Source organism: Gymnoscopelus braueri, assembly GCF_963280865.1.
Source record: "Gymnoscopelus braueri genome assembly, chromosome: 2".
NCBI classification, from domain to species: Eukaryota; Metazoa; Chordata; class Actinopteri; order Myctophiformes; family Myctophidae; genus Gymnoscopelus; species Gymnoscopelus braueri.
Window position 1 is genome coordinate 37536909 of NC_137604.1, and position 21292 is coordinate 37558200.

At 40.3% G+C, this 21292-nt stretch overlaps 2 protein-coding genes across 6 annotated transcripts in view; one reads left to right on the forward strand and one right to left on the reverse strand.

Annotated features, from left to right (window-relative positions):
- The window catches only part of tmc6b (transmembrane channel-like 6b), a 32764-nt gene extending 26191 nt beyond the window's left edge, over positions 1-6573 (reverse strand). The window contains exon 1 of one of the 3 annotated variants that reach the window (XM_080415425.1): positions 6455-6573. The gene's annotated coding sequence lies outside the window, so the exon portion shown is untranslated. Of the gene's footprint in view, positions 1-3997; positions 4112-6454 lie in introns of those variants that run through there. The other 2 variants (XM_080415427.1, XM_080415426.1) reach the window with 2 other exon arrangements.
- Positions 6574-8271: 1698 nt separating this feature from the next.
- tmc8 (transmembrane channel-like 8) lies at positions 8272-21169 on the forward strand. 3 transcript variants are annotated; one of them, XR_013932281.1, is made up of 17 exons: positions 8272-8575; positions 9822-10092; positions 10443-10603; positions 10797-10931; positions 12464-12516; positions 12731-12870; positions 13332-13479; positions 13595-13768; positions 14184-14332; positions 15128-15200; positions 15564-15661; positions 16181-16355; positions 16935-17065; positions 17471-17626; positions 18690-18768; positions 19096-19590; positions 19642-21169. XR_013932281.1 is itself a non-coding variant. In XM_080416645.1 (16 exons), exons 2-16 carry the CDS (start codon positions 9845-9847, stop codon positions 19234-19236), a joined length of 2061 nt encoding a protein of 686 aa, XP_080272771.1. In that variant the 5' UTR covers positions 8272-8575; positions 9822-9844; the 3' UTR covers positions 19237-21169. The 3 variants fall into 3 exon arrangements, 2 of the variants coding, with proteins under 2 accessions (XP_080272771.1, XP_080272772.1); XM_080416645.1 differs by having other exon boundaries at positions 19096-21169; XM_080416646.1 differs by having other exon boundaries at positions 13356-13479; positions 19096-21169.
- The last annotated feature ends 123 nt before the right edge of the window (positions 21170-21292 follow it).

Below are 21292 nucleotides of genomic sequence, written 5' to 3' on the forward strand. Positions count from 1 at the left end.
CATCAAATGAAAGGTCTTTGAAAACTGAACACACCTGTCAAGGTTGCGTTTAAGCCCGCCCCTTCCCCCGGAAGCCACGCCCCGGAGAAGGCTCCTAAAAACTCCCCATTGAAACCCCATGTTAAATGAAAAGTGCCCGAATCGCTCCAAAACTTTTTCTACCCCCCCTAAGTGGGGGTCTACGAACAAATACTTCGGGCTCGGATTTTGCCTCCGCCCCCCGGAAGTGGGTGAAACAGGCACTTCAAACACTTTGTTGAATTGTTCAAAAACATTCAAAGTTTTTTTTTTGGGAATTTGTATTTTTCTAAGATGCTCCTTGTAACGCAGATTTTTTTTGTATTTAAAAAAAAAAAAAAAAAAAAAAAATGTCATTATATTTTTATTTTTTTGGCGTTCGCTTACCGCGTTCGCGCGTCTTACTTGTTATATTTACTGTAATCTCTCAAGAACAGCTTCTGCACTGCGTTGGAATCTGTCGGGGAGGTTCGTCATAACGAGTGCGCATTCAGATCAGGAAGTAGGCCGCGCTTTACCCAATCACATGTAGTGGGCGGGATTCACATGTCCGTCGATCTTTCCCCCTCGAAACAAACCGAAACTAATTTAACAATAGCGTCCGCGGAGCAGACAAAACCACGGAAATATATTCACATTTTAACTTACTCTTTCATCATAGAAACAAGTGGGCTTATAACCAAAACGATCCATGTTCTCTGGGAGAAGTGGTGTTAGTGTTCCGTGTAGAAATATTGTTAGTGGGAATGAAAACATAGTCGCACCAACCGGAAGTGATGCGCTGAAGGCGCATCACAAACACCGGTTTCCTTGTGCTCTGGTGTTACGTTATCGTCCGCCCAGAGCCAACAGACATAGAACAAACAGCAGAGGGCGCTGTTTTTCATTTTCAGTTGGCGATGGGTTCCCAGATTGTATTTACTGTAGCTGACAGGCTTTTCCGCAGTGTCAGATCAGAATCTAACAGTAGAATAAAGCTCCAATCCCTAGATTACAATGTATGAGTAGCCTACAATTAGGCACATTTGGTTACACAAGATTGATATAGATAGAATTGATTAATTCATTCATTGAAAAAAAATAAGGGCATATACAATGCATGATCAAATACAAGTATACACAAAATCTCAAAGGGATAAAAACACAACAAAGCCTGAAGGCTTATTTACATTGCGGTCCCTTGCAATGCATACTGTACGCACTATGCAAGTTCCATCATCTTTTTGTTTTTCAGGGGGGACAGGGAGAGGGAGAGCGAAGAAAAATGCAACAGTAAAGAAGTGGCAGGTATTTAGCGTACATGAGTTAAATTATCACTGGGGATGTTACTGTGAAATCCAGGTAGCATAAGGAGCCAGGGCGATCGACTTTAAAGTAATCTTTTGCACCATTTCACTATTCATTCAATGACTGTTCTTTTGACTCTGTATGTAAGGCAGTGCAAAGTGAACATTGTTGTTTGTATTCTCTCTCCATTCCATTGTATTCTGTTCTGTCCATTTTCCCTGCTTTCTCATTGGTTTATGTCAGTCTCTGCTTCAGCCAGTCCAAAAACAGACAATATAGACACAGTGCTGGAGTGAACAGATGTCTTCAGCATTGCTGGCTTTAGCTAGTCATTCTCTCCATCCTTCACTGTCACTCTTCCAACTGTGTGACCAATGGCCATGTAGTGTGTGTGTGTGTGTGTGTGTGTGTGTGTGTGTGTGTGTGTGTGTGTGTGTGTGTGTGTGTGTGTGTGTGTGTGTGTGTGTGTGTGTGTGTGTGTGTGTGTGTGTGTGTGTGTGTGTGTGTGTGTGTGTGTGTGTGTGTGTGTGTGTGTGTAATAACCATCACGAATGCAGTCCCACTGTCTTAGGACACTGTGGGGGTGAGGGAAGCGGAGGGTTTGGTGTGGGAGGTGGGAGAGTCACTGGATGAACTCAATCTGACAGAGAGGTCACAGTTAAACTGTACTAGTGCCAAACAAAACAGTGGGAAAGAGAGTAGGATATGATGGAGCTCAGATTTACTGCATCTCAGGTTACAGAGAGTGACTTGTAGAGTAGATATAGGAAGGAAGAAAGTAAACTATAAAACATGAATATAGTGGCAATGAGAATGTTAAGTAGAAATGATATGACCGCAAAGAGATGATTATGAACAAACCATTAAGGAGTCACATTAAGCTGGAACACAGTAATGGTAGTCAGAAATATAGAGATCAAAGTTGTTAAGTGTGACCACAGCTAAAAGCACAACCCTGATTGTCTTCCCCAGGCTGACAGCCTGGGAGGCGAAGTCAATGTTTTTGTCCTGACAAAAGGTTCAATGTAGTTGGCATGGTTCCATCAGAAGTCCAACAGGGGGAAGGAGAAGAGCTCAGCTACATGTTGAGGACAAGGGGTTTGTCCCTGATGTTTTCAATTAGCCATTACTGTGCGTCATATGAAAGGGTGGGGCGGGGGGGGGGGGGGGGAATGAGGATAAGAAAAGCAGAAGGCACTGCATGTGGTTTACAGCATGTCATTAAGTTGAAACACTGTAACCCACGTGATGTAATCAATGACCAGCTTGTAAACAAGCAGCAAATGCTTCAGATTTGCTGTTTTGATAACATACGACTATAGGCAATTCATTGAGCTCAGACCTATTTTGGTACAGTGGCATGTAATTGTGGTGTTGACTATTTTCCTACTGGAGAGTGAGGGAAGGAACTTTGAAGGAACTTTGAGAAAGGCCAGGTCCAGATAAAGCACTTCACAAGGAGTGTACAGGAAAACAGAGGAAGGAGAGAGAATGGAGAGATAGTAGTGTGACTGACAGAGAAGATAGGCCAGGACATTATAGTATAGAATGTTCAATTTGCTATTAAGAGTTGCACGCACGTGCGCACGCACACACAATAGTTAAAGCATTATCATAACCATCTAAAAATCCTTTCCCACTTCATTCACAGAAATAACTCTCTGCTGGCTAGATCACAGAGACTGGAAACTCCAAAACAGAGCCAGGATTCCCATGAGCAGAACAATATGTGGGAGGTTTTCCTCTGCTCTGCAAGAGGAGGAAACTTTATACTGTTAATCCACAAATGTGGACATTTGCCTTTTGGCTACAATGTGCTAATAATAACGAACACGATCAATTTAACACAAGACACAATTACAACAAATCTCCCAGTATTGTGCTAATGGTGCATTATGCAATACACCTCTAAGAAGCCCTCTGTACTGTAAGCTAAAGGAAAATATTATATTATTATATTATATATATTACAATTCAGTCCATGATTGCAATTCCTAAGAGTTTATCTCTTTTAAATTCAGTATCAATTCAAATAACTGTATTGACACAATGATAATTTGTGTGTAGGCTATGTCAAAGCAGTTTTCTACAAAACAAGTACATTTAAGTGATAATCGTGGAAATATCTCTCTCCAACTGGTCAGTGGTCAGTCATTTAGCTATATTATTTAAACTCCTTAGGCTCACAGGATAGTCAACCACACCACAGTCTATAGCATGTTTAAGAGTAGCAGTTGTTGCGTCCCAAATCCCAATACGCACACACACACGCACGCGCACGCGCACACACACACACACACACACACACACACACACACACACACACACACACACACACACACTCTCTCTCTCTACAGTATATTCAACTAAGACAGTGAGTGCAAGCAAGCCATACATCTGTGCAAGCCAGGCGTTGATACAATAATATATCATAAAATGTAAAAGTCGTCATAATAACCAATGGAACCACATTTCGGACACCTGGAAAACATCGACATAACCTTCTTCTCCAACTTTAAAAGTTTAAAACTATTCAGCCAACGTTAACAGTGCTCCCTGCGTTTACTACCTGTCATATGTTCCCGAAACAGTAACAGTATACGCCTTTATCACTCAATTCCACTACGTCGTGTTTGTAAACAAGCAACAAAAGTAAACAAACACCTAGTTTCAGAAGTCATCGTTCACTCACCCAGTGTGCAAAGTCTGCAAACTTGTCCAACCGGTTGTTTCCGATGTTAATCTGCAGCGCAGCCCCGTAGACCAACTATCTCACACTCAGTGTTGCCATGTCTGCTTATAATAAGCGACTTTGGCCTTGTTTTTCTGTAAAGTTGCTTGTTGTGGGATCGCTAAAGCGATCACACTACTGTTATTGTCAACACCGTTTTTTGGCCCCTAACTAGTCCTTCATACTTTTAGCTACAAACTCCGTTCCAACTCTACAACGTTCGGCCTACTTAGGACATATCGGCTACCATTTGAATTTTTGAAATCATTTGTACTTTTAGAGATATTTCACTTTTTACTTCTAAAAAACTCCCATTCATTTCAATGGAGAAATTCATACTTTTAGCTAGAAACTCCGTTCCAACTCTATAACGTTCAGCCTACTTAGGACATATTGGCTACCATTAGAATTTTTGAAATCATTTGTACTTTTAGAGATATTTCACTTTTTAAATGGTAAAAATACTTAAAAGTTGATAAAAAGAGTAAAAATACTTAAAAGTTGTAAAAATTAGTAAAAGCTACTTTAAAGTAAAAAATAAAGTGACTAAAAATACTTTAAAGTAAATACCATGAGTAAAAATACTTAAGAGTACTTATATTGAGTAAAAATACTTAAAAGTACTCAAAATGAGTAAAAATACTTAAAAGTACTCAAAATGAGTAAAAATACTTAAAAGTTGAAAAAAAATAGTAAAAATACTTAAAAGTTGAAAAAAATAGTAAAAATACTTAAAAGTTGATAAAAAGAGTAAAAATACTTAAAAGTTGTAAAAATTAGTAAAAGCTACTTTAAAGTAAATAAAATGACTAAAAATACTTTAAAGTAAGTACCTTGATTAAAAATACTTAAGAGTACTTATACTGAGTAAAAATACTTAAAAGTACTCAACATGAGTAAAAATACTTAAAAGTTGAAAAAAATAGTAAAAATACTTAAAAGTTGTAAAAATTTGTAAAAAATACTTTAAAGTAAATAAAGTGACTAAAAATAATTTAAAGTAAATACCCTTTAGAACCTTTCAAACCTTTAGAACCTCTTAAACCTTTAGAACCTCTTAAACCTTTCAAACCTTTCAAACCTTTCAAACCTTTAGAACCTTTCAAACCTTTAGAACCTTTAGAACCTTTCAAACCTTTAGAACCTCTTAAACCTTTCAAACCTTTAGAACCTCTTAAACCTTTCAAACCTTTAGAACCTCTTAAACCTTTCAAACCTTTGAAACCTTTCAAACCTTTAGAACCATTCAAAGCTTTAGAACCTTTAGAACCTTTCAAACCTTTAGAACCTCTTAAACCTTTCAAACCTTTCAAACCTCTTAAACCTTTCAAACCTTTCAAACCTTTAGAACCTTTCAAAACTTTAGAACCTTTAAAACCTTTAAAACCTTTAAAACCTTTAAACCTTTCAAACCTTTAACTCTAACACTATCAATACTCAATACCATCAACATTCTTAGCGATCCCACACTGTTTCTTCAGGAACAGTACCTTCTAGTTATAATTGGCACTGGCAGTTGCGGGTTGCGGTTTTTGGGGCTTGTTTCTAAAGTGTAGTTGCTTATTTGGGCTTGTTTCCTAAATGTTGTCTAAACCAGTGGTTCTCATTTTGTGCCAGGGACACGTGTACCAGATTTGTGCTGTTAATGTTCAAAAAATATTCCACATTTTTTCAAGATTCTTTTGAACAAGCTCACAAGATCTTGTAGATCGGCTATTTTCAAATAACCGATGTTTATAGTTTAGGTGTGCTGCAGTGTTGCTTCTTCTGGGCGTGTTTTCATAGACCAGCTGTTGCTTATTTCTTTCGCAACATCTGGCAACACTGATCACAATAGAAACCCGTCGCCTCGGCATGTGTAACCAGGCGCAACCATTTTCCTTGGTGGTGGATACAATAATACACTAATCCTAAAGTCTAAAGTCTGTTTACAAACTGTCTGAGAAGATAAACCTAGGCAAAATCAGCCCTTTACCTTCAATAATATTACGGCAACAACATACACAGGCTGATACTTCTTCTGAATATGTATGCGTGCAATTAACGTTGAAGAAATGTTTCCGCAAATGGTTCCGTCCTGTTTCACAGTTGAAATCTTTGCCCCCGGACGAAGGATCTATAACTGTAGCAGTATTGCTGCCTCTGCTCTGCCCACTATCGTTTAATCTCAGAGTCTCGGACCAATATATTAAATAAATATTACACGTCAAAGTAACCACACGAAACAGCAATAATGCTGAGTAATGTAGATATAGTATTATAGCCTTAACCTTCTACAATAGACGACAAGACACTGCCAGGTGTAGGCTAACTATATTGCGCAATATGCTGCTACGAAAATAACATTAAATGACTACGAACAGACTTACAAAGAACAAATACAAAGATAATTGGAATCATCATGTAAAATAGGCCTACCTTCGTATGGCTATTTGGCTGAAATTTCCTCAAGAAAAGTTATATTATTGTAGTTGTAGTGGTGGTTCCCCTCTCTCAGTCTAACGGAAAGCTACCCACTGAGTGTAGCCTACCTGCCCGACCTGGCCACTGTGGCCACACCTTTGGAGAATAAACATGCATGAAATACTTATCCTATGACTGATGCTGGTCTTCATAAGCTGACATGGTTATTGTTTGTTTCCACAAAGCACTCCCTGTGCTGCATAATCTCTCTTTTCATATGCAGTATTGCTGCATAGGCTAATGCACACATTTGATTGACTGATTAATTTAATACTTTATTTGTCAGAAATTTAAACAGTAGTACGTGGTACAGTAAGACATTAAAGCTAAAAGGATAAGTGGGGACTTGTTTCCATTGTGGTCCTTTCTATTAAATTAATCAACATAGCATACAAACTAACACAATAATACATGTCATCAACAATTACAACCACTATATGTACAAAAGAGATGGGAAATTTACATTTACCTCCACTTTTGGTCTCCTGATGGACAGATTTATCAAGAAATAATGAAATCATTTACAGTTATGAAACTTTTGACACGGGTATAAACATGATTAATTGAAACAGGCCTTATGCCCAAAAGCAAATGACAACCCATTACAATTATGGGTTGTGGTTTGCTTTTGGGCATGAAGCCTGTTTTTATGAATCAGTTATTATGGTATGTATGCTACATTATTGTTTCCTAACCCAGAGACACAACATACTGTTCCAAGAGATGGTGATGTGTAAGACTGCATCTCTCTGGACCTTCATCACTGTAGGTGACTCACCCCACTGCCTGTGTCAGTAAACAGAGGGGGGAAATTGTTACAAAGTGCTGTACAATGAGGAGGTGGACGTCAAGTATGTTGAAATCATACAGTGCTTACGGGAATTGACTTCAGTATGAGTATGTAGACAATGCTGATGTTGGTTTCAGACGACGGATGCCCCGTGATGTGTCTGTGGTGGAGTGGGAGTTAACAGCCTGGCTCAGCCACCAGTTTCTGAATAACTGATCACATTGCTTCAGATTTCACTGGAACTCAGCTTTATGTTCCATGCAGTTCACATGAAAGGCATGGTGGCTGATGAGTTAACAGGATTGCAGCAATCATGTTTAAAAGTGGTCACCTGACCTGATTCCATTACACTGAAAATGTAACAAGGCATTAATATGGTTTAGCCTTGTTAACTACAAACTGTAACTGTATCCCCTCTGCAGTGTTTTCCCTGTCTTTTTGTCTACATCTGTGTCATCCTATGAGCTGAGCTAATGTATAGCTTGAGGAACGGAATATAACAGGGCGCCACTTCTCCATTGAACTCAATGGACGTGGTCGCCATGTTCTTTGTCGCTTTATTACTTTGAATGGTGTGCTCGTACTTGATAAATGATGCTGTACAAATACATTGTATTACTATTGCTATGCTATATCACTGGCATGGTTATCTAAATGTATGTCTGTCTCACTCACTGTCTTTATGTCTATGTTTAACTTTCTGCCTCTTTTTTTCTCATAATATGACATATTTTTTCAGACATACAAAGGTAAGACAAGTTGTGTACCGCTGTTAAATTGCACACAGTATAGCCTGAGAAAATTTTACTAGACTCTAGAGGTTATTTCTCTCAGGCTACTGGCAGTTGTTGTTATTTTGTCCCTTTGCACTTTATGTTTCAGCCACCAAAGTAACCACACATGTCTACATCCTGTAACATGACTTCCTGTTTTTTATGACTGATCTAGCATCTCTTCCATCTGCCAGAATTGAAATCTCACCAGTCGGATCAGTACAACAACACAACCCCAGATCAACATTCAGCGGCCTTAATGTGCGGTTATTACGTGATCAGTGTGCTGTGTAATGCACAGAAGCGTTTGTTTGTTTCATACAATTGCCACCAGAACGTAAGTGTTTGTGCACTTGTGTAAGCAGCTGTAGTGTAGGTGGTGGGTTATAGTGGATGTGGATCTATGTTCTACGCACTTTAGGAGGTGTGTTTGTGTAGATGAAATTGTTGGGAGATGCTGGGACAATAACATGGACGCACATAAAACTCTAAACGTCTGAAGACTCCTCTCAGGTAGGCATAGAAAATATCTTGCGTTGTCTTTTATGTGTGCAATAGAGAGGGGGAGAGGGGAGAGAGAGAGAGAGAGAGAGATAGAGAGAGAGAGAGTGTGTGTATGTGTGTGTGTGTGTGTGTGTGTGTGTGTGTGTGTGTGTGTGTGTGTGTGTGTGTGTGCGTGCGTGCGTGCGTGCGTGCGTGCGTGCGTGCGTGCGTGCGTGCGTGCGTGCGTGTGTGTGTGTGTGTGTGTGTGTGAGAGAGAGAGAGAGAGAGAGACAGACAGAAAGAGAGTAAGAGAGAGACAGAGCGAGAGTAAAATATACGGTATATTCACATTCATATACTGTATATATTCTTGCAGGTTACATTTACTACAGTATACCATTCACTTTTGGGTTCTCAAATCTCTCCTAAATAAAGTAAGGATACATAACCTTCTTCCTCTAATGAACATCTGTCTGTTTCGATAGTCATGGTGGTTGAGCTACTTCCTGATCAGTTGTTGAGTATAAACACAAGTGTTCAACAAGTGTTCATATTCAACTTTACAAAGTCACATGATATACGGTATACGTATATATACAGTATATGTATTGCTATTACTCTATCATTCTTTTTTTATTGTATTATATTTATTTGACTCTGTGTTATTGTTTGTCATCGTCTAAGGCTTAGACAATAGTAATGACAACTTTTTATAGCAGTGCTTAGACTCTAAGCACTGCCTATAAACAAAACATCACATGGATGCACCTGGGACGTATCATCAGTGTTGTAGCCTGGGGTCATAGGGTGTTTCGGGTCTCGCAACAACATACACCCTCGCCCAGGTGACCCAGCCGAGGTTGATCGAGCCCCGACTTACGTCCCAGTAGCTACCCACGGTCAGTCCTAGGGAAAGACAGGGCCACTCAGTCCGCTTCTCCGGAACTACTCTGCCGGGACTCGGGGAGGCTCTGGCACGTGGAGGTACTAGGCTCTGTGGGTTGTCTCCTGGCCGGGCTCCTCCTTCGTCTCACCAGGTCCAGGACCTGAGCGCTGTACCAGATCCGGTGCACCACCTCGATCCAAACATTTCCTTCTGGGGTGATGGTTCCTTGGGCCGTGGTGGTACTGCAGGCTCCACTTGCGGCTTGCTTGAATGGCCCTCCTACGTCCCAGTAGCTACCCACGGTCAATCCTATAGGGGAAGACAGGGCCACTCACTGCTATCTTCTCTGTCCAGCCATTTTCCATATGTGCACCTTCTTTGTTTCCACAGAGGAGAGTGTTTGCTCCAGCATTATGTCCAGTGTGTCTGATGACTATGTCTACCATCACACCGAGATCTTCGACCAGCTGCCAAGCTCCCAGGCTGCACGGCCCCAGCAGGCAAGACCAGGGGAGCGGGGATCCTGCAAGGGCCCAGAGGAAAGGCCCAATGCTGGGGAAAAGTTCAGCCACGGTCCCTTCTCTGGTGGAGCCAAGGACAAGGCATACGTCCATCCTCCCAAGAACCTGGCTGAGCCTATGCAGGGTAGGAGAGAGGCCTGGTGAGAGATTCAAAACTAATCTAAGTCATTTATCTCATGCTTTTAAAATGCTGAAGTACGGCCATATCACAAGTCTACGTTGTTTCTGAGCTCTTGCCTTGATAGAATAATGACTACTTACTACTGTACTTAGTAGCCGCTACTTTTGGAACTATTGGTTGTTTGGGACAATTGTGGACCTGAATTGAAACATTTTCTACTGTTGAAGAACAGTTGCTCTTTGTAAGAGTGTCAGCTGAATGTACCCAATCTAACCTATTAGGATTTATAACATAACATGTAGTGAAATTTAAATGCAGCATCCCCCCAAAATGATAATTTCTTTCCACTTGGGTACATCTGCCAATGAGGGGGTGGAGGAAGCTGGAGTTTGAGCGAGAGAGAAGAACTATTGGCTATTGGGACTCTTGGAGGCGGAGCCAGAGTATCAACAGGAAGAGAGTGTGGGCAAATATGGGAGAGGCTTTGCTGAGCCTGTTGCCATGGAGAAAAGTTCTCCACACCATTGAAAGTGAGAGGGACTTCACCAGATCATCATTTGTGCTCTATATCATTTGACCCAGGGGCTGTGGCAGCCTGGAGCTTATCCACAGTAAAATCTGTGCTAGATCTGTGCTAATTTTACTCTGAGAGTATAGGCCTACAAAATGTTACAGCAAGACGGGCCATGAAATCCTCAATCCTCTCCTCTTGTTGTTTTCCAGGTAGATTTGGTGTAGGTGTCAATGCCTACTTTGTGTTCCTGAGGTATCTGCTTTATTTGAACCTTCTCCACTGTGTCATCATATCAGCATTCATTGTAGGACCAACAGCGTTTTATGGCAGGGGCTACAGCTCTGGTGAGTCACGCTACCAGTAGTAACATAAATTATTTGGTTATTGATTGATGGATTGATTGATTGATTGATTGATTGATTGATTGATTGATTGATTGATTGATTGATTTTGATTGAACACTTTATTTAGAAAGACATGGAAACAGTACATGGAAGTACAATTCACAATACAAGGTCCTCTAAACTGGATCGCTCATAAAAACACAATGCATTGGCTTATTTAAAATGAGATCCCCGTGCACTCAAATCATGATGTATGAAAAACAAGAAAAATGTACAATAGACAGTTTTAGGAGGAGGAGGAGGAGGAGGGGGGGTAGGTTAAGACTTTGACAGGGGCCAGTTTGGAATTGCATCCTCCTGAAGGTGATTCTTTAGGGCAGTTTTGAAAGTGAGTAGGGTTTTACACTCCTTTACTCCTTTGGGTAGGCCAGGGCATTCCACATTTTTGTTGTATAGCATGAGAAAGAGTTCATTCCCTTGTTTGTGCCAAATCTGGGTTGAACATGATCAGTGGAGCCGCCTCTGGTATTATGATCGTGGACTTCATTTACGTTTTGGAAGTATTTTGACAAATACAGGGGGATCCCAATGTTGTGTCGAATCTTGTAGACCAGGCCCATAGCAAGTTGCTGTACTCTGCCCTCAACCCTGAGCCATCCAACCCTAGCAAAATGAGCAGTTGTTAGATGGGTTGTATGATTGAGGCCAAGAAGTAGCCTTACCAGTTTGTTTTGGGATGTCTGAAGCCTTGTTTTTAAGGCTTTAAATATATAATATATTATAAGAATAAGAATACAGCTATAATGGCTTTCATTTTCATACCACAAGCAGGTTGAGTTTAATCATTACAGTGATAAAATTTGCCAGCAGTAATACCAATATTAATCGAGAATCATGAATCAAGACGGTTTATTTGTCATTTACTCGTACAGGTATGTGCAGCGAAAGTGTGCATGTTCTGCAAGACTGTGCTAACAAGCAGCAATTACAACATACATGAGATAATAATAGAGCTAATATTAAATTGTAATGAAAGAACAAGAGCAATAATATAAGATCAAGTAAGTAAAAAGGTTATAAAGTGCAGGCTGGGCACACATTCTGACCTTTAAAAAAACCTAGTAGCAATGGGGATGTGCAGAAAATAAATGAAAGGGGGGCATAATTTAGTATCAGATTTGTAGAAGGTGTATTACATCTAATACATCAGTACACTTATACAGATTTATAGAAGGTACATCCATCTACAGTATACAATCAAGTACGCGTATGTATCTCTGTACATTAGTGCAAGTAACAGTGAGCAAAATTAGCAAAAAGTAGTAGTACAGTATAGTAGTAACAGTACAGTATGTTTATTTACAGATTAATACAGTTTTGTTTTGTTAATGTTTTAATATTGAAAATCTGTTTTATTAGTTTTTTAACTGTATACAGTATACAGTATATACATATTTTTATATAGCCTAATGTAAAGCAGATGTGGACACCTTGAAGTAAACTGTCCTTTTCTTTATTTTTTTCACCTCTAGAATCACTGAACTTCAATGTCAATGACTCAGTTCTTGACTTCTTCCTGGGAACAGTGAGTGTGTGTTGTTTGATTCTGCGAGTGTGTGTGTGTGTGTGTGTGTGTATGTGTGTGTGTGCGTGCGTGCGTGCGTGCGTACTTTATTGTCACATCACAGGTTTACAGGTGTAAAACAGTAGGTGAAATTTGTTTTTGTGCAATTCAGGAAAGTCGTTTTCCTGTGTTTGCTATACAGACATCACTGTCCCGTTTCCTCTCTGTTCTTCAGGGCTTTCTGCAACGTTCTCCGGTCTTCTACAGTTTCTACACGCGAGGTTCCCTGAAGCTGTCATGCTTGAACACACCTCTACTGTACCTCAGTGGAATCCTCACCCTGCTCTTCTTCAGTTTCATCCTGGTGGTCCGCAGGTCAGCCCCAAACAACATACTAACATTGTTGGTGAAAGCATTGGAAAGTACTTAAAAAATGTGCTTAGGTCAGCGGTTCCCAACCTTTTTTGGATCAGGGCCAACTTCAAAATGTCAAAGGTGTTCACAACTCACCCATCTGACCACTTGGCTGCCGCGGTCACCTTTTCAGAGCATGTTTATTTTAATAACCAATCGATCGATTGTGTTCCGGCTTGGATCAATTGAACTAATGCAGGTACTTTCAGTTCCTATTAGTCGGTAATCTTTTTTTTTTTACATTCATTTCTTATTATCATTAAAAGCAATATCCTGACGACCCACCAGTGGTTGGGAGGTTGGGAATCGCTGGCTTAAGTTACGATTCTCAGTACAATTATTAGAAGAATCTGAAAATGTTATGCAAGTATAATTATATGCAAGCTGTTCTAAGATGCTGTTGCTGTACACTTGTGTGACAGACTGGTAGTTGGTTACAAACACAGTTGGTTGGTGGGGAACCGTTACCATGACGTTGTGAGCTTCAAGGCGTTTTGTGGATGGGACTTCACCATACAGGACCCTGATGGGGCAAGGATCAAACACGGCATCATCAGAAATGACCTCAAGGTGACGCACGCACGCACGCACGCACGCACGCACGCACGCACGCACGCACGCACGCACGCACGCACGCACGCACGCACACACACACAGAGCCACGTTGATGCTGATGTCTCCACAGCTGTTCCTAGAGGAGCAGAATTTCGACCGGCGTGAGGCAGGGAGGACGCTGGGACAGTGGGTGCGTCTCTACCTGCTGAGGATCGTCTTAAACCTGCTGGTGCTCACTCTGCTGGCTGGAGCCTTTTGCTTGATCTACTTTGCCACGGTCACATTACAGATGGAGGAGCAGCAGGTGAGATTGATACTTTAACGGTGTCGACACCGGCATACTACAGAGTATTGCTGTACTTATACACCGGACACCACTGGCATGTGGTGGTTTTGGGGGTCTTGTCGGTTCAACTTGAGGTACTGTTTTTATTATGATGTACCTATCTCTCTCTCCATGTCACTGGTGGTTCTCTTCTCTGACTTTTTTTTATTTAATTTCAATTCAGTATGCTTTGATATCATACATTTTCATAATCATGTATGCCAGAGGGTCTGAATACAAATGTTGGGAAAACAGTCAAATTGATAGAAACAGTGAACATTTGACATGTATTTGTGTGTGTGTGTGTGTGTGTGTGTGTGTGTGTGTGTGTGTGTGTGTGTGTGTGTGTGTGTGTGTGTGTGTGTGTGTGTGTGTGTGTGTGTGTGTCTCTCAGAGTCATTATTGGTTGGTCAGCCTGGTCCTTGAGTACCTCCCTGCCATGGTTTTCACGCTGGTCAATGTCGCCTTACCTTGCATCTTCAGAAGGATTTCATTTTATGAAGACTACTCCCTCACCATTCAAGTTAACGCCACCTTGGTCAGGTAAGGAGGGATAGGGGAACATGGTACTGTAATGGTCAATGGCTGTGTGCAAATGCAGATTAATTTCTCCAGCCACTGAGGAGAACTGGGCAGAAGAGATTTTGGGCACACAGCACAGAGCTTTGTAGAATTATAGGATGATACAACACCAATTGGTATTATTGAAGGGGAATTATTTGTACCCCACAGCAAATTAGGTTTATTGGCAAAATGTACAAACTGTCATCTCTTTGCAATAAACAAATCAAACAATTTAAATAGCTCAGCACAACCAATATGAGTGGTTTCTCCAAATTCAACACAAACGGCCAATTTTAATGATAGCTGCAAATTATTCAGACCCTTCACGACAAGCGTCTTTAGTACTTTAGAGCACTCTTCTGCTGTGACCTGCCGCAAACATGATGCATAGCCTATTAGCCTGACAACAGCTTCTAGCAGTGTTCCAGAGGAATCTTGGCCTCCAGTTCACTGATATTCTTGGGTTTGCGTTTTGCAACTATCTTCTTCAAATTCCACCAGAGATTTTCTATGGAGTTCAAGTCATGATACTGACAGCCATTGTAGAATCTCTATTTCTATTCTTGTTCCCTCCCTGAAAACTGCAAATGAAGGGAGCTTGTACCAAAAAAGAAATTCACCCACTGTTTTACACCTGTAACCTGTGTGTTTAAGCTTAAGTTGAGCTGTGGCAGGGATCAAAACTGTGACTACTGGATAACAGGAGGGTCGCTCTGGTATCTAGGCCATGCTGCTATTGCAAACATTCGCGAGTCACCATGTCTTTGTTCCCAGGAGTATCTTCTTGAAGTTGGCTTCTCTGGGCATCTATATGTTCTTCCTGTTCTCCACCAGTCAAGAACAGAAGGTCAGTTAAACTGGATTGAACAACAATCTCACTCAAAACGATATAGTGTTGATGATCAGGGATTATGTGTTAAATTAAAAAATGAAATGCCTGGTGTTCTTACTTTTGGGGGATTTTCAATGTGTTTTAATGTGCGTGTGTGCGCGCAAATGCGTGCATGCTTGTGCCGGTGTACCTGTTTATTATTTTGTATAATTATATAACGGTTTGTATATAAAAGTTGTGTGTAGGAATTTACTTTGTTTTTGAATATTGTACTATTATACAGTATACTGTACACAGTATGTTGTTGTTTTGTGAAGCATTTAGAGATTTGTGTGTATGAAATTTGCAATATAAATTGAGTTTTGTGTGTGCCTATAGTGCCGGGAGAACCAGTTTGGTAAAGAGCTATACAAACTCATGGTGTTTGACTTCTTGACCTGTTTCTGCGAGACCTTTCTTGTAAATCTGCCATGGATGTAAGTTTGAATCAAACAAATCAACCACCTCTCCTTATCTTATCTGTGTTTCTTTTCCTGGAATGGAATTAAATTAAACAGGAGGCAGGTGGAGATTAGAGATACTGGCTGCTGACCACACATTTCAAACTCCAGGCAGTTCTATGTTTGTTTGTTTGTCTGTTTGTGTGTATGTGCGTGACCACAAAGATTATCAAATTAATTATTAATCAAATGTAATAATAATCTTTATGGGATAGGACCTAAACGTACACGATTGCTACATAAATGTCCCTAGAAGGCAAGGCTAACTGTACTAATTATTATTTATATGGCTTGCAATCAAGTCAAAATTCATGACAAGGGTTGTCAACCAAAATAATGCACCCATACATCACATCTAATTCTGTAGAATACTCTGTAGAATACACAGAGAGAGAACTCTTAAGACTTCAGTCCTGTATTGTCCAACCTCGCTCACGCTCCAGTTGCTGTTCGTTGTCCGAAGCAATTTCTTCATTAGGCTACTCTTTCACATAGGCTGTTGCAGAAGAAGTACCCTGGACGGCTGTCCAGCAAAAATCACTTCCCGATCACCCACAATGTCCTGGACCAGGTGTCAAATCAGACAGTTTTATGGGTTGGTGTGTACTACTGCCCCCTCTTGCCATTTTTTGGTACTGTCAAACTGGTGGCCACATTCTACATGAAGAAGGTTGGTTGATTGATTTTGTTAATCCCTCTCTATGTTTACATATATATATATATATATATATATATATATATATATATATATATATATATATATATGTATGTATGTATGTATGTGTGTGTGTGTGTGTGTGTGTGTGTGTGTGTGTGTGTGTGTGTGTGTGTGTGTGTGTGTGTGTGTGTGTGTGTGTGTGTGTGTGTGTGTGTGTGTGTGTGTGTGTGTGTGTGTGTGTGTGTGTGTATGTATGTATGTATGTATGTATGTATGTATGTATGTATGTATGTATGTATGTATGTATGTATGTATGTATGTATATATATATATATATATATATATATATATATATATATATATATATATATACAAATATATACAAATATACAAACAAAGGTGAATAATACTGTTATATATATATATATATATATATATATATATATATATATATGTATTATTCACCTTTGTTTGTATATGTGTAACTCATTCTCTATCTCTCTCTTTCGATCTCTCTCTACTTTTCTTTCTTGTTGTTCCCGCACCTGTTTCTATATAATTGTATCTCATCTGCTCCCCCACCCGCCACAGTTCTGTGTTCTGCGGTGCTGTGTTCCAAAGCAGAAAGTGTTCCGAGCCTCCAGTTCCTCCGTCCTGTTCCACTTCATGTTACTGTTGGGCCTCACCATGGCTGCTGCCTCACTGGGATTTGCCCTCCACCAGTAAGAAACTGATGGAACATTCACACTGTGTGTGCTCATGAAACTGTACTCAATGCCCTTGATGTGAATTCATGCTCAAGTTGAAATACAACCCACACTCCACCACTCCCAGTGGAAGACATATGGTTTTTATAACAGACACAGAAACCAGCAACCTTTTGATGCCAAGCCTACCCATTTGTCTTTCTTTTTTTCCCTAGGCCAGTGTTTCTTAGCCCAAAGTTTTGGAAGTAATACTGGTTTGTGAGATGTTCTGACAGAACTCCAGATAATGAATAGCTTTGATATTTGATATTGTGCCTTGACAACGATTCAGTTAAATTCCTTTATTATCATTGCAGGTGCAATAAAAAGTCAAATTTCTCCCTGTTCCTAAACCTTTCGTTATACTCTCTTCCCCCTGAGGTTCTCTCTGTCATCTACTTGTGGACCATTTGGGGGCGGGTCCAGTGTGTATAATGTGACAGGGGATTGTGTGGACACCTTACCTCGCCCTGCCCAGAATGTCCTGCGGTACCTGTACTCGGAGGCTTTCGCCATGACATTCATCCTGGCAGAGATGTGAGTTCTGTCTGTGACTGTCAGTTCCTCTCTCCATGGTGTCTCTCTAACTCAGTGTTTCTGTCTATGGCTCTCTTCTCTCTCTAGCCACAGGCCTGGCTGGAAAGTCGTTTCTATTTGCCCTGCTTTAAACAATTTTAAGGGGAGTGCTTTGCTCTTGTTGCATTGTTTACATTTGCATTGTGTTTGTGTTTTTTTCTAGTTTACGTTGAGTTCTGAATCTATCACTACTGCCTATCACTAGCTTTTAGATTTAAACAAAAACCCACACTTATACATACTCGTGGTCGTATCCAATTCTGTATGAGCAATTAATTTGGTATGATAAGCTTAGAAGTAACATTTACTACAGTACTCACTAAGCGTGCTGATATTGCTGTTTAACATCATGGAGAGAAGAGACAACCTGTTTATATATAGAAGTTGTCTAACATTGACACAAATTTTACCGGGAGAACAAGTTCTTGAAAACCTGTCGTGTCACAACATACCGCAGGGCATCCTGTAATCCTCCAACACTGTAAAATCCTGAGTGTTAATTAATTTAACCCATTAAGACCTGAGGCCGATTCTACAAATGCCTTCTAAACCAGTAGTTCCCAAACCTTTTCATGCAAAGGACGCCCATAATGATATGTAGTTGGCCGCGGACCCCCCATCTGAAAAGGTTTTGTGGCAGGGACCTCCAGAAGAGATTTTCCAATTCAACACTTTTTCAAAAACGTTCAAAAATAGCAGATGTACAAGCTTGCAGCGCGGCACGAAGTGATGCGCTGTGAGATTGTGTGTCTGCTATTTTTGAGAAGCACTGTTCTAAACCACTGTTCTAAAAGAGTTTTCTGAAAAACTTATGTTGCTATATACAGTATACTGTAAATAGCTCAAATCCAAAATGACAGATGTTTTCCTGGTTTTAATGGGTTAACTCTGAGAGATATACAAATGTAACCAATGGGTACAACTCCCTGAGTTACAGATACAAATGAATTACCATTTTACTGTGAACTTGAATTATGATATAATTATATAATTGTTAAATGAATTCCTCATTTTCCTTTCTCAGAGTGATTCTGACTTCCTATGTCTCGAGGGGACGAGCCAATCAGAAGACCATAGAGCGACTGAAGGACATGTTAGTGATGGTAAGGCATTATCCGTTTGTGTGTGAGGTGCATGCAGTGCATCTGTATGTATGATGTGCATATTAACCACATGAACCCTAGTATCCCTACTCTGGGGCAAACGTTCGCTGAAAAAAGCTGATCCACGAGCTCACAACGCGTCACATTGCGAAGTGCGGTGAGCTTGTAGATTGGCAATTTTCTGCAAAGACATTTGGTGTTGAGGGGGAAAGGAGGGGGCCTATAGTATAGACCTCTGGCGGACTCTGTTCAACAAAGATGAACATTGGGTTGAAGTGTTTGAACTGCTCATCGTTTTCCTAAACATGCACGTCATTCTCTACACAGGCCAGTTCAGACAAGCGTTTCCTGGTGAAAGAACACACCACACTGCAGAGGCAACCGAGGAAGACCCCAAAAACCATCTATGCAGACACTGAGGAGGACAGCCATTTGAACCAGGAGAAAGAACCCTCTCCACACAGCTAAAGACATTCAAGATGGTTGCTAAATGTGCATTTCACCAAAAGAACAGAGATTACTTCTGCTCTACCGACAACACCCATCCATACAGCAAGGCAAAACAACAGACTTTTAAGTCCATCTATTAAAAGCATGTTGAGGTTCAAGATAACATGAAACACATACAAATTTACAATATGCCACATAATAACATCATGGGCTGAATGGGAACTTTAAGCAGAGATGAATTAATAAACGCTCGCACACTCAGGGCTCCAATGCGACAGATGCTTTATGGCCTTGGTTCTCAAAGTGGGGTCCGGGGACCCCCAGGGGTCCTTGGTGGGGTACCAGGGGGTCCCCAGCAAAATGTGTAAAATTGTATACTTTGGCTATTCAAAAATAGCAGCGGCACGAGGGCCGCGCTATGAGCTTGTAAGCTGCTATTTTCTTAAAATCGTGGAACATTTTGCGAATCTTTGAATATCTTTTATTTTAAAGCGAACATTTAATAACACAAATTTTTGCCTCTGGGGGTCCCTGGCACAAAGCATTTTCAGATGGGGGTCCGCAGCCAAATACATATCATTTTGGGGGTCCATGACACGAAAAAGTTTGAGAACCATTGCTTTATGGCACCAAAAAAGCTGTGACGTTTCGAGCACAAAGATCTTCCTCAAACTTTTTTTTGGGGCAATAAAGCATCTGTCGCATTGGAGCCCTCAGTGTGCGAGCGTTTATTTATTCTTCTCTGCCTACTGTTCGTCGCTCAGCACCTGCCCAAGCTTGGGTTGGGGATGTGCATGTTGTTTCTCTTTTTTCTGAATGGGAACTTTACCAGTGTCCAAATTGTGTTATAGGACACACCCATTATTCCTCCTATATCAGCCATTTCAGAGTTTCAGTATTACAGTCTGGACATGTGTGATGGACGTCCCTGGTCTCAGCCCCGTCGATGTCTGCTCACACCCATTCTTAAGAAAAACCTAAGTAGCTTTATAGGAAATACCAAAGTGAACTGAACTTACATAATTTCCTGTGTCAGACACATAAGCCATGGCTAGATGGCTAGAGGATTCTGAGTAGAGTTTGCACCCAGAAGCCACAGCTCTCTATCTGTGAAGAAAATACATCTCTCATACACAGTATATCAAAATCATATAAGAAAATCATCATCATCATGATCATCATCATCTCGCCCAGTGGTAGAAAGTAAATACATGTACTCAAATACTGTACTTAAGTGCAATTGTTAGGTACTTTTACTTTACTGGAGTATTTCCAATTTTCAATACTTCTACTCCAGCACATCTCAGAGACAAATATTGGACTTTTTATTCCACTACAATTATTTGAAAACTTTACTTACTAGGTACTTTGTAGATTTGAATTATTATTACAAAACATACATTAACCACTTCAGCCCTATTCAAACTTTGGCTATTTGAAAATAGCAGATCTACAAGCTCACAATGCGTCGCGATGTGATGCGTTGTGAGCTTGTAGATCTGCTATTTTCAAAAGATTTTAATACTTTTTATATGATACCCTGTGAAACAGGACATTCTGCATAATGAGTACTTTTACTTTTGGTACTTTAAGTATATTTTGATGCCAATACTTTTGTACTTTTACTCAAGTAAATTTTGATTACCGAACTTTTACTTGTAACACAGTGTTTCTACATTGCAGTATTGATACTTTTACATAAGTAAAGAAATGTAGTGCTTTTTCCACCACTGATCTTGCCTAACAACACTCCTTACATATCCTGTCTGGGAGAGATAAATCAGATGCTACTCAGCTTTGCGTTGAAGGATATGTAATGCTCAAACACAGAGACTTTATGTCCCATGCATTGTCCCATGCATTATTCTGCATGGGTTTTCATGATCCAATGTTTGTATAATTATTTAATTTCACAAAGGTTGTAAGCAATAAACTTTGTGTACCTAGTGGAGTTAAAATGTCACTGAACTTCATAGACCGTTACGCAAGTTGCGGCAAACGTACAGCACACACTTAGTATGTTATCTATCTGTAGCATACAGAATGTGCAACACCCCTATCTTTTACACACAAA